The sequence below is a fragment of the Chrysochloris asiatica genome, unplaced genomic scaffold (genome assembly GCF_000296735.1).
Source record: "Chrysochloris asiatica unplaced genomic scaffold, ChrAsi1.0 scaffold00023, whole genome shotgun sequence".
Classification (NCBI taxonomy): Eukaryota; Metazoa; Chordata; class Mammalia; order Afrosoricida; family Chrysochloridae; genus Chrysochloris; species Chrysochloris asiatica.
Genome location: NW_006408541.1, coordinates 4,268,262 through 4,281,042, shown reverse-complemented (window position 1 = coordinate 4,281,042; position 12,781 = coordinate 4,268,262). Strand labels below are relative to the sequence as shown.

Below are 12,781 nucleotides of genomic sequence, written 5' to 3'. Positions count from 1 at the left end.
TCCTTCCTTCCTTCCCTCCTTTCCTCCTTCCTTCCTATCTTCCCTCCTTCCTTCTTTCCCTCCTTCCTTCCTTCCCTCCTTCCTTCCTATCTTCCCTCCTTCCTTCCTTCCCTCCTTCCTTCCTTCCTTCCTTCCCTCCCTCTCTCCCTCCCTCCCTCCTTCCTTCCCTCCTTGCTCCTTCCCTCCTTCCCTCTTTCCTTCCTTCCCTCCTTCCTTCCTTCCTCTGTTTAATTGTTGAAAGTCTGCACAGCAGAACATACAGCCGTTATTCCATTACACACCAGTGACAGCGATGGGTTCTTCGAATTGTGTGCCCTTTCTCACCATCTGTTTGTGATTGCTCCTCCCCATGCCCCTAAGCTTCCGATCTGAGCTTGCTATTGTGAGTTTGACCCTGTATAGACACTTTAAAGCAGCACAGTGCTCGGGACAGGCATTCTTTATGAATTATGCCAAACTGCTGTTTGGTTTAAAGTTAACTTTGCTGTCGAGTTGGTTCCAACTTAAGCAACCCTGTGTAGGGTTTCCCTGGAGCAGCTGGTGGGTTTGAAACGCTGACCTTTTATCCTTTAAGCGCTGACCTTTTATCCTTTAAGCGTTTATCCTACAGTGCCACGCCAGAGGGTATTGATATAGTTTAAGGTTTAAAAATGAGCTCAGGGCAATATGGGCAGCGGAGGGAAGGAGTTGTTCATCCAGCCTCATTGACTCCAGACAGTCTGGATTCCATGAGAATTTGAAAGTCTGTTCTTTATTTTCCCCCTTTTGATTAGGACTCCTCTGTAGAGACTTTGGTAGTTTAGTAATTGTAACCACTATTCTCTTAAAAACGGCCCTCTGACCTTCAGTATGGAGAAGAGCTTCTGGGGTCCACTGCCCAGGTTTCAGTGATTCTCCCTGGGGTCAGGCAGGAGCTCCCCTGGGCCAGTCCTACGTAAGCCCAAGCAAGTAAAGCTATTGAGAGCATGGTTTGGCCTTTAAAATGGATCTTTCTGAAAAAGCAAGATATCTCAATTTGCCATATAAGACTAAAACGCATAACGACTTTTTATTTCTGATGGTTAAATTCAGCAATTAGAATACAGCTCTGAGAAGGTGAGACTTGACACAACCGAATGCAGGATAGATAGTTCCCACCACTCCTGACTAATCCCCCCTCCCCAACACCAGAGAGAGGCGGGCTGGGAGGAAGGGGCAGAACTGATTCCTGCTGCCTGGTGGCTGAATGCTCAGCTCCAGGCCCCATGGTGCCCTATCTATACCACCTGACAGATCTGTTCCTGCCATCTTCTTCATTCCCTCAGCAAGGAAGAGCCCCACAGGGGCAGGCTCCCCTCAGATCGCCCCTAGGGGAGCTTCTCAGGGGAACACATAGCACGGGAAACACAGAGGGGAGAGGGTTGAAAGTGACAAAGTAGACATTGTGAAAGTTACAATCTGTTACGCTTCAAAGGATACAGTCAAAATCAAACACAGTCCACAGAATGGTAGAAAATATTTACAGAACCTGATAAAGGGTCTAATGTCTGAAATATACAGAAAGAGCTCTTAAAATTTAAGAAAAAGCCCAATTTTAAAGTGGTGGGCAAAGGATCTGAAGAGACATTTCATTAAGAAATAGTCGAATATCCAGCGTGCACATGAAAAGATGACCAACGTCGTTAGTAATTGTTCTTATTAAGTGCCGTCGAGTTGGTTCTGACCCATAGCAACCCTGTATAGGGTTTCCAAGGAGCATCTGGTGAGCTTGAACCACCAACTTGGGGATTCAAAGTGACTTTGCAGCCCAGTGCATTAACCCACAGTGCCACCCCAGGACTCCTTCTTAGTGATTGTTGTTGTTAAGTGCCGTTGAGTTGATTCCACCTACAGCGACCCTGTATAGGGTTTCCAAGGAGCAGCTGATGAGCTTGAACCGCCAACCTTGCAGTTCAAACGACTTTGCAGTCTGACGCATTAGCTCACAGCGCCACCCCAGGACTCCCGTTAGTGATTAGAAATGTGCAAATAAGACCCTGGATCCTGGATACCTGTTGAGAGTCACTGGTCCCTGCACGCATGCACGTGCGCACGCACACACACACCGCTGTGGAGGAGGGGGGCATTTTGTGGGGGGGGATAACAGTCATTCCCCGCTGTGATGGTGACAGTGACCCCCCCTTCCTCTCCTGTTCCCCCACAGTGTGGGGCTGCCTTCCAGGAGGATGACGTCATTGTACTCAATGGTACCAAGGAGGATGTGGAGGTGCTGAAGCGCTGCATGGAGGAGAGGAGACTACGAGCGAAGCTGGGCAAGGTACAGGGTCTGCCCTACAGCCCCTCAGAGCACCCAGTAGTGTTAGCTGTGCTCGGGCCGGGGGTGGGGGTGGGGGGGGTTAGGAAACGAGCATCACTGTCCGAGGACTCGACACTCAGGGGGGTGGTCCCCACCTCTATGGGGTCAGGCATTTACAGTCCATGTGGAGTGAGAACCTCACTCGCTTCACAGCAGCGTTGCTCTTGGCTGGGAGCCTTTAGGACGGTGGTTCTGGAATGCGTGGCCAGAGTTAGACGGCTCTGCTCCTGTGTCTCTGTGCTTAGGGAGAGGAGGAGTGTATGTGGCCACGCAGTACACGTGCCCTTAGAATATTCTCTTAAGACATTACATACAACAGTCACAGAGCTGCCAGGGGGCCCACGCGGCATGTGAGCTGCTTAAAAGGGAAACAAGCAAACGGGATCTGCTGGCTCTTCACTGCCACCGTTGGTGGAGCTCGCTTTAAAAGCAAGCAGTAGTTTACTAGCAACAATGTTGGCCTTCAGCACGGTGCTCTTTTCAGAGCTGTGTATGGGGGGAGGGGCTTCAGAAAGTTTGTGGGAAAATTCCCTTGTCTCTTCATTCCGTTTTCCCTTGAACTTTAAAGCCCCTTGTTGTTGTTGTTATGTGCCGTGGAGTCGGTTCAGACCCATAGCGACCCTGTACAGAGTTTCCGAGCCTGTAAATCTTTACGGGAGCAGAAAGCCTCATCTTTCTCCCGCGGAACAGCTGGTAGTTTTGAATTGCTGATCATGAGGTTTGCAGCCCGATTCGTAACCACTATGCTACCAGAGCTCCTTATAGGTGGAATGAAATTGACAACAGTAACTGGAAGGGTTACACTGGAACTTTGGGTTGGGGGGGAGCAGTGAGCGGTCTGGCGGGGAGGGACGACTCAGGGTGGCCGTGTGTGCATGATGGGAAGACTGTCATCATTGTGACTCCACTGTGCATGGAGGAACTGTGAATTGTGGGCAGATTGCATCGGTACTCCCTACAGCAACAACACAGTAAATAAAAAATGTGAAAATCCCACAAAAAGGCAAAAATTTGTATTTTAAAGGCAGGTACAGAGTCCTGGTTTGGGGCTGTTGGATCAGCACTGGACCACAAGGTCGGCAGTTCAAACTCACCAGGTTCAAACTCAGCAGCTATTCCTCAGAAACCCTACACAGGGTCTCTGTGAGTTAGCATGGACTCGACGGCACTTCACACAAGTACCCTAATCCTTCCATTACATATTTGAGTGTGTCCGTGTAGTGCATGTTGTTATTGTCATTAAACACCTTCCTATCCAGAGTCACCCTGTATAGAGTTTCTGAGGAGGGCAGGTGGCTTTGAACCACTGTTAGTAGTTGCAGTTAGCAGTCCAGTGCTTGTCCTTCAGCGCCACACCAGGACTCCATGTGTAATTTGTGCTGTTACACATTTACAGCAAAAAAAACAAATCCACTGCCTTCAAGTCTACTCTGCCTTAGAGTATGACCCTATAGGATGGAGCCCTGGTGTGGCGATATATATATATTTATATATATATATAAAGATCAACACTGGACTGCTAACCACAAGGTTGGCAGTTCAAATCCATCAGCCACTCCTGGGAAACGCTATCCAGGATCACCATGAGTCGCAACCAACTCGACGACACCTAACAACGATAAACAGGATACAGTAGAAGTGCTCCACGGGGCTTCCGAGGCTAGAAATCGCATACGCAATTAGACCACTTCATCTTTTATCCTGTGGAGCAGTGGGGAGCAGCTCAGCACTTAACCCACTGTGCCACCAGGGGATTTTTACTACTTATATAGTATATCTGAAGTCCTGGCAAGGTGCTAACCAAAAGATCTGTGGCTCAGACTCACCAGCCACTCCTCAGAAACCCTACCCAGGATCACTGAATTGGAACCGACTTGATGGCCCTTAGCACCCACGCTGAGGCATTCATGTCACCCTGAGCCATTTTGCTGTAGTGATTTTTCTCCTCGTCCCAGACCTCCTACCGAGGCACTCAAAACCCAGTGGAAATAGCTCCCCAGTCTCGGGACCAAACAGTCAGCGGAGCTTTGGGGACTACCTCTTAGACACTGCTACCAGGATACCAAACATGTCCCAAACATGCTCACCGCTGCCAGCCGCACCCCGTTTCCTCTCTCCCACTCTGCTGACGTGCTCCTCCCCTCCCATCCTGAGCTCTAGCCCTGCAGATTGAAACACAGAGGGCTGGTAGCTGTAACAAGTTCAAGGCCACAGCCAGCACTGGGGCCTTCTGGGATAATTGGTTGTGCATCTCTAGCGCCACCTTTTGGATTCGATGAAAAGGACCTAGAGAATCTTTTCTATGACCTAATCATCAGTGTGGCTCTTGGCGATCCAGTGAGTGCTGGACATAGCAGAATCGTTCAGGAACGGTCCGTTTCTTTATGAGAAGAACTAGGGTAAGGATCAGAAATCTAGCCCCTGAGATTTAAAGATCTGACTAGAGGAATCCACAGTTGAGAATTGGCTATAGTTAGTGTTATGAATGACCAGACTGAACAAGAGTCGGGGCAGGTCCTGGCCACGTGTCCACATCTCCTTGATGTTCTTTCTCATTTCACTGCTCCCTCTGTGAGCAGATCTGTCACCTTCACTTAGAATATAAGCAGCAGTCTAAGCTACATCTCTACAAACCCATTCTTGATATGTCGTTGTTGAGTGCTGTCGAGTCGGTCCCAGCTCATAGCGACCCTGCATAGGCTTTCTGAGGAGCAGCTGGTAACTTTGAACCGCCGACCTTGCAGTTCAAACTGACCTTGTGGTCAAGTGCTTATCCTACAGCGCCACACCAGGACTCCATTTTATATATAACTTTATATGTAAAAAATATATGGAGTTCTGGTGTGGCGCTGTGAGTTAATGAGCCAGACTGCAAAGCTGTTTGAACTACAAGGTTGGTAGTTCAGACTCACCAGTCGCTCCTTGGAAACCCTATACAGGGTTGCTATGGATCGGAACTGACTCGATGGCACTTAGCAACAACATATATACACACACACACACACACAAATATATGGATGGAGCTCTGGTAGCGGAGTGTAGTCGGGGCTGCTAGCCTTAAGGTCAGCAGGTCGAATCTACCAGCCATTCTGTGCAAGATAAACAAGGTTTTGTGCTCCTGTAAAGCTCTGCAGGAAACCTGTACAAGGTCACTGTGAGTCGGAACCGACTCCACGGCACACCACCACATATATGTTGTTGTTTTGGGGGTGAGTTGGGTTTACAAACCCAGTCTTAGGAGAGGCTGGATGGCTCAGCTGCCACACTGCAGAAAGACGAGCCTCCATGGAGTGTGGACGTCTTCCTCAGAAGGGACTCCCGCGGCCTGGGCAGCCAGAAGATGCCCAGCGCCCCCTAACTTCCTCCTTTTTTAAAAAAAATTTTAAACAGAAAACCAAGAAATCCAAGGCAACAGAGACCGTCTCAAAGCCAGATGTCCCTGAAGGTAAGATGCTGAGAAGTGGTATTTATTTTAGCAAAAAATGACCATGTGGTTGTTTTCTAAGTTCACCCTTTTGTTTCGTTCCTTTCACAGACTCCGCTGGGCCATCGACTATTAAGACCAGGAAGCCTGAGGAAATCGTCCCTGACTCTAGAGAGAAGAAACCCAGTGCAGCTCCCAAAAGCGCAGGTGGGTGTCGCCTGGGGGACCACAGGGAGCTGTGGAAAGCTAAAAACTTGGTGCGGGATCTTCACTTGCTCAAGAAAGTCCCCTGGTGCCCCAACATTGTTGTGTCTGTCCTGTCTTCTGTTGCTGGAGCCTTGGCTATCGTGTCTAAGAATCCATTGTCATAAACAAGGTCTTGAAGCGTTACCCCTCTGTTTTCTGAGAAGTATTTTTTGTTTTGTTTTCTTAAGGTTTTTTATTGTGGATTGAGTGAAAGTTTACAGGGCACATCATCAGTTTTACGTTCAACAAATCATACACCTTGTTTCATTACAATGATTATAATCTCTTCCATGTACCATCAGTTAACAGTATTTCTCTCTAGTCACTGTAGCTTTTTTTTTTTAAACACTCAGGCATATATAATAATTTAAACACCCAAATGGCACATTCTGCAAGTCTGTCTCCTGGCTGCCAGCTCTCAGTCCTTCTCTTTCCATGAATCTAGAGTCCTCAGCTGTTCCCTCTCTCCATATCCTCATCTCTGCCTTCATCTCTGGTGTCGCTGCTTCTCTGGATAAGGTCTCTCATTCCGCTTGTGCTCTTCTCCCTTGATGGTCCTAGGGTCCTCTGTTTCTGGACTGTAAGATTAACCACAACCCTGTTTTTGTTACAAAACTTCTACCTTTACAATTGTGACAGTCACAATTAGTCATGATAACAATTACTATTGAATCATAAGAATCGTATCCCCATCTCTTTTAACCAGACTCATGTAGACAAGATGAAAACTATTAAGTGGGGACTCTTTTTTTCCCCACATGCTATTAAACGGAACTCCCCCTTGAAACCTTTAAGCCAGTCACTTCATGCCTTTATTCTTAGAAGTCTTCTATGGGTTTTGTTCTTGTTGGGCTAGTGTTCTGTTTCGAATGAGTTTTCATGTGTGGTTGAGGTTAGGGTCGTGTTTGATTCTTTTGCATGTGGCAGTCAGTTGGCTTCGCACCAGGTTTTAAAGAGACAGTTATTTCCCATTAGATAAGCTTAGCACCCTTGTCAGGAAGCAGCTGGCCATAGATGTGTGGGTTTACTTCTGGAGTCTGAGTTCAGTCCCACTGCTGGCTGCAGATGTCCTTATGTGTACCAGTTCCGCACTGTTTTGACGACTGTAGCGCTGTAGTGTGTTTTGAAATCAGAAAGGCCCAGGGCATTTGACAGGAATGTTCCTGACTTCCAAGGTTGGGGTTTAGAAGTACACCACCTGGCCCTTCCCCTCAGCTGTCTGCTGGCCACCTATCAAGGGGCAGTTTGGTGAAAATCCAGAATTCAATGCATTTCACCTGAAGCTCCCACTAACTCAAAGAAAATGGTATTTATTTCCCAAAAGAAAAGCATTGTTTCATTAGTTAAAAAAATACATCTAGTAATCTGCGTCACAAATGGTATCCATCGAGGTTAAAAGGAGCCCTGGTGGCACAGTGGTTAAGTGCTCAGCTGCTGCTTGAAAGGTTGGTGGTTCAAACCCATTGGTGGCTTCGTAGGAGAAAGAAGTCCTGACCATCTGCTCCTATAAGGGATTCGGCCTAGGAACCATGTGAGGCAGCTCTTTTCTGTCACAAGGGGCCACTGAGTCAGAAGAGACTTAGGAGCCCCATTGGCATTTTAACGATAACACTTCAGTAAAGCAGGTGTGTCTGTTTTTAAGCATGGACCCGTGAGATTGTATATTTCAGCAGTCATTCCAAGAAAGTCGGATGTTTTCGAGAATGTGATGTTTGCAATGGTCTTTACTCCCCACCTCAGAGTGTTTGGTTTTTTGTTTTTTGATTTTTTTTTTTTCTCATTTTTCCAGCAACAGATGGGAGTGCTTCCGGGAAAGCGGGGAAGCCTCCGTGTGGAGCCCCAAAGAGAACCATCGCTGACAGTGAAGAGTCGGAAGCCTACAAGTCGCTCTTCACCACTCACAGCTCTGCCAAGCGCTCCAAGGAGGAGTCTGCCCACTGGGTCACCCACACCTCCTACTGCTTCTGATGGCTCCTCCAAGCGCAGCTGTGTCCGCTGCTGACGCTCCGTTTGCACGGTGCTGAAAGTCATCCTCAGAAACCTTGGAGCCGGCTGCCGTCCCTCCTGCCCAGAAGGGCATGCTGGAGAGTGGCTGGACACTGGCTCCTGCCCTGCTGCCCGCCTCCAGCCCGAGATGCACTTGGGCCTCCCAGAGGCTGAGGAAGCTGGCGCTGTTGGCTGCACCCTTCCTGCTTAAAATCATTAAAATTCCAGCTTGCTACCTGCTCTGTGGCTCGCTGCTTTTAATTAAAATTGTAGCAGTCGATTAAATAATAGAGCACGTGGAGTGGAACTCGAGAAAGGATGAGTTTCACCCACACGCCACCTGCCTCCCTGTGCGTCCACCCTGGGAGAGCAGAGCCGAATGTGTGTGGTCTTAACACTTTAAAGATGGGAAAGTCTCCGGGTGCTGTGGAATCCAAAAGACAAAGGGGGGGGGGTGCTCTAAAGAACAGAAATTGATTCTCTCCTACTGGGCTGCTGTTGTTAAATGCTTTCAAGTTGGTTCCCACTCATCCTGCTTAGGGTTTCAGCCACTGATCCTACAGTGCCACACCTGAGGTTGGAATTCAGATTGACACCTAGGTGAGGAGGGGGCATGAGTCTTTCTCTGCCCAATCCTTCCAGTTCTTAGGCTTCTCGATCCATCTGCCACCTTCTTCCCCATGAGTGTGACTGCTCGTTATCACTCACAAGTGATGAGGCTGCCAATGAGTCCAATCTCCACTGGCATGGCTCCACGAACATCGCACAGCCCCATTCCCAAATGGAATCGCACCCACAGCTATAGGGGCTAGGGTTCCACCATGTGGTTTGGTCTGGGGGAGGGTGGAGGGCTGAACTTAATCCCTCACAGGCACTTAACAAGTTGAATCCAAAATAAATCGAGCCTGCCTTTTCTCTTACTGGTCTGTATTCTGTTTCTTTCCTCTCCCTTCCATTGTTTGTGTAAGAAAAGTGCAGCCTGGCATTGTCAGGGAGACGAGAAATTCCATGATGTCACATTGGCATCCCTTTCTCTCCCTCAGCAGGAGGTCAAAGGGGCTTGTACATGAAATTGGTACAGTTTTTTCTCCCCGTATTTTTTTTTTTTTTTTTTTACTTCCTTGATTCATGTCAGTACAACCCCACTAAACCATCTTCTTATTTTTATTTTGTTACTTTCTTCAGGATCAGTTCGTTTTTTAAATTTGGTTAAAATTATTTTCATCCCAATCAGTTTTTTTGTTTTAGTTTCTCAGAAAAAACTTGATTCATTAGCCCTTTCGGTAAAATTTTACTAATGACAGCTTCTGCCATTATGAGGTATTTTGGTTCTTTTTAATGGCCGTATTTCTCCGCGTTTCATTTTCCTGCTTCTTACCTCAGTCCATCAGTGTATGCTGCACTGATTATTCTGACAGGGTTCCCAGGGTCCCGAGCACCAAAACTGCAGCACCCCAGACACCCAGGACGTCTCCCACCGAGGCTGTCGTCCCCTGTGCCCACACCACTGCCCTGGGCACGCTGTGTTACCCCGTCTGGCATTTCAGAGACCCTGGGGTCTGCGGGCTATGTCCACCAGTGCCCAGTCCACTCCTCACCCGATGCCCAGCCTGGTGCCCACCAGGACCCAAGTGTAACTTGTCCTGCAGTGAGAGGATAGAGGAACCCCCAAAGTAGGCTACTACACTTAGCACTACTGAAAGTTCCCCCAAAATGAGCTAGGCGGTCTTTAGACCCAGAGAGAGACTTGCCACTGAGACCTCACTAAGAACGCCCGCTCTCCCGCTGATCCATTCAGGAAGTGCTGAGCCTGCTTTAGACTTCAGAGCAGAACTTGAAATGGAATTATTCTCACCAGCTGCACACACAGGTGTTTTCAAGTGGTGAGAAGCGTTCTCTATGCTGTCATCTCAGAAATACCACAGTGGACAGCCTTAACAAATTTATTTTCTCACCAGTTAAGGGGCTAGAAGTCCAAATTGGAGTGCCAACTCTAGGGGAAAGCTTTCTCTCCCCACTCCCAGTTCAGGAGGAAGCCCCTTGTCTCCCTTCATCATTTCTGTGCCTGGTGTTCTGGGAGACCTCCATGCAGCTTGGCCACCATGTTCACCTGGATCCAAACAGACGCACATCACTCCCAGCTCTCCCTGCTTGGTGAGCGTCCCGTCTCTCTCTGCTCATGTTCATCTCTTACATCTCAGGATAGAATCACTTTACAAAGGGACTTCAAAAAGTTCATGGGAAAATTCCATTATCCTTTTATTCTGTTTTTCCACAAACTTTTTGAAGCTCCCTCATACAACCTAATTCAGTCTGATTCACATCCCTGGATCTAGTCCTGTCTCATTAGCATGGAGAGGTGAAAACTTAGAACAAGGTGATTCCATCCGATCACAAAATGGTCACAGAATCACTGACAATCACGAGGGAGCACAGGGCAGTCCCTGACAGCGGGTAACACAGATTCACTGAACACTGGTCAGACTTCTGAGTTCATTTGCCCCCTACTGTGGCTCAACATCACATGTTGAGTGTCACCAGGGACTGTCATCTAGTATACATGCTACACATCCACACAGAGCACTTGTCCCTGAACTCTGACATGGCCTCCCCACAGAGCCTGTGGTGCCCGGCGGGAGGCTGGGCACAGAAAATGTCATGGTTGTGAGGACAAGGCCACACCTGAAGGTCACAGAGCTTCCCGCCGTGGCCTGAGAGCGATTGATTTCATGGTGCCTATTGTCTAATCCTCCATCAGCACTGGACCAAATGGTCAGCAGTTCAAACCCACCAGCTGCTCCTTGGAAACCATATACAGGGTGGCTATGAGTTGGAACTGACTTGACGGCATGTAAGCAATAGTTTCTAATCACCCCTTAGAACCTGCTTCGATCTCACTTCTGCCCAGATGGTTCCCTGCCAGGAGCCCCCCACCCCTCCGGTGACCCCTCCAGTCACGGTGACCAGTGCACGTGGATGTGAACCCGGCCCAACTCAATCCTCTGTTCTCTTTTTGTTTCAAGAAGTTTCACAGAATATCTTTGTCACACCCAGAGCTCAGCATGTTGCATATTGCTCACCACGTCTTATTCCTAGTGAAAATGTTGGAGTCTAATTCTTCATTAGGAAGATGGTTGGACACTGTGAGCCAGGAGCAAGGGCAAGCTTTGGGTTCCGTTAGCCGAGTCAACCAGCCAGTGAGCCTCAACCCTCAGACAGGCTGTGCCCTCGCCTCAGACCCCAACACTTCCTAGACATCAGCCCCTTCTGCCACACCTAGCATCCCTCAAACATTTCCCAAATGTGCTGGTGAGGAACACCTCCCTAGGGATCCTAGATCAGTCTCCTTGCTATGTGGGTGTCCAGTGCAGTTCTTAACCCAGTCTTGCATATATACTCAACACAGGGATCGCACACTGAGCTAAGCTCCTGAGTGGGAAGCAATAGGGAGTGGTGGGGACTGTGGAAAAGAATGGCCCACCCAAGGGGGAGTTCCTGCTTGGCCCTGGAGTGAGGGCCAGTGATATCAGATTGTCTGCCTTCTAAAAGGCAGCCAGAAACTTAGTTTTTTGTTTGTTTTTAAAGTGAAGTCCTCCCAACATTTAAATGTTGACAACTAGTGTTTTTAAAAGCATTTCTGTTGTGCTGTGGAGTCAGTTCCAACTCATTGAGAACCTGTCTAGAGTTTCCAAGGAGAGGCTGGGGGGGTCTAACACATCTGGGACCTCTAGTCTCCTATTTCCCACTCAGCATCCTGGGGACACATGCCAAGTCTCCCCCGCTCATTCCAACATCTGGGTCAAACAGAAAATGAACTAGAGAGGACCACTTTTCCCAGCAAATGTGCTGGGACGGACGGAGAAGACACCCTGCCCTCATTCCTCTTATTTTATTGCCTGCTGGACATTTCTCTAACTCTCCCCAAGTCTTCCTCCGGGACCACCTACTCTGGGCTTCCCCACCCACCACCCTAAAGCGTCACAATGGCCAGAGCCACCTCAGGGCCCTCTATGACATCAGCAGCAGCCTAGCCTTAGGTGCCCAGTCTCCCAGTGGTGAGAGCAAACCACCCCATCATGTGCAACTTCCTCCCTGGCTCCTACTCATCATGCGGACGCTGAAGTTGTTTCTGTTCGTACTTCTCGGCCTCTCGTGCAGCTATGCCTTTATGTTTTCTTCTCAGAGAGAGAAAGTCAAAGAACCCCAGGGAAAGGTGCCTTGCGGGGGTCACTTCCGGATTAGGCAGAATCTTCCAGAGCACGCTCAGGGCTGGCTGGGGAGCAAGTGGCTCTGGCTCTTTTTTGTTCTTGTGCTGTATGTGATACTGAAGCTTCGAAGTGACAGAGACAAGAGTAAGGTAAGGACGGCCCCTTTTCTTACATCCCATTGATTCAGGCTCACAAATCTGACTGGAAGAAACAGGTATAGGTAGAAACAGGTATAGGTTAAATATTATGGATTTGGATGGAAGACTCAAGGTCCCAGGCAAAGTTGGCGATTCCATTTCCTGATATTTCTCAAGCAAAAGCAGTAGCCCCCAAATCCACTGAGATTAGAACCAGAGGTTGAAGACGACCTTCTGTTATTGGGTGAATAAAGCCTTGGCCCGTTCTAGAGCTGTTAAGCGAGTTCTTTCAAATCAAGGGTGAATCTAAGACCTTGATGTATTTTAGCTCAAAATCATTCACAAAACCAGACTGGCTTCCCCTATTGTTGAATTTCCCCAGCATCTGACTTCTTATAAGCAGCCAAACTACATGGAAATGGAATCACTTAACCAAATAAGGGAA

General features: G+C 48.4%; 2 protein-coding genes across 2 annotated transcripts in view; both read left to right on the top strand.

Annotated features, from left to right (window-relative positions):
- The window catches only part of RTFDC1 (replication termination factor 2 domain containing 1), a 54,074-nt gene extending 46,101 nt beyond the window's left edge, over positions 1-7,973 (top strand). The window contains exons 6-9 of the mRNA XM_006839159.1: positions 2,183-2,296; positions 5,726-5,780; positions 5,871-5,966; positions 7,795-7,973. Of these exons, the coding sequence (XP_006839222.1) occupies positions 2,183-2,296; positions 5,726-5,780; positions 5,871-5,966; positions 7,795-7,973 (444 nt within the window). The remainder of the gene's footprint in view (positions 1-2,182; positions 2,297-5,725; positions 5,781-5,870; positions 5,967-7,794) is intronic.
- A 4,126-nt stretch (positions 7,974-12,099) lies between these two features.
- The window catches only part of FAM209B (family with sequence similarity 209, member B), a 1,526-nt gene continuing 844 nt past the window's right edge, over positions 12,100-12,781 (top strand). Inside the window, exon 1 of the mRNA XM_006839317.1 lies at positions 12,100-12,348. Within this exon, the coding sequence (XP_006839380.1) occupies positions 12,100-12,348 (249 nt within the window). The remainder of the gene's footprint in view (positions 12,349-12,781) is intronic.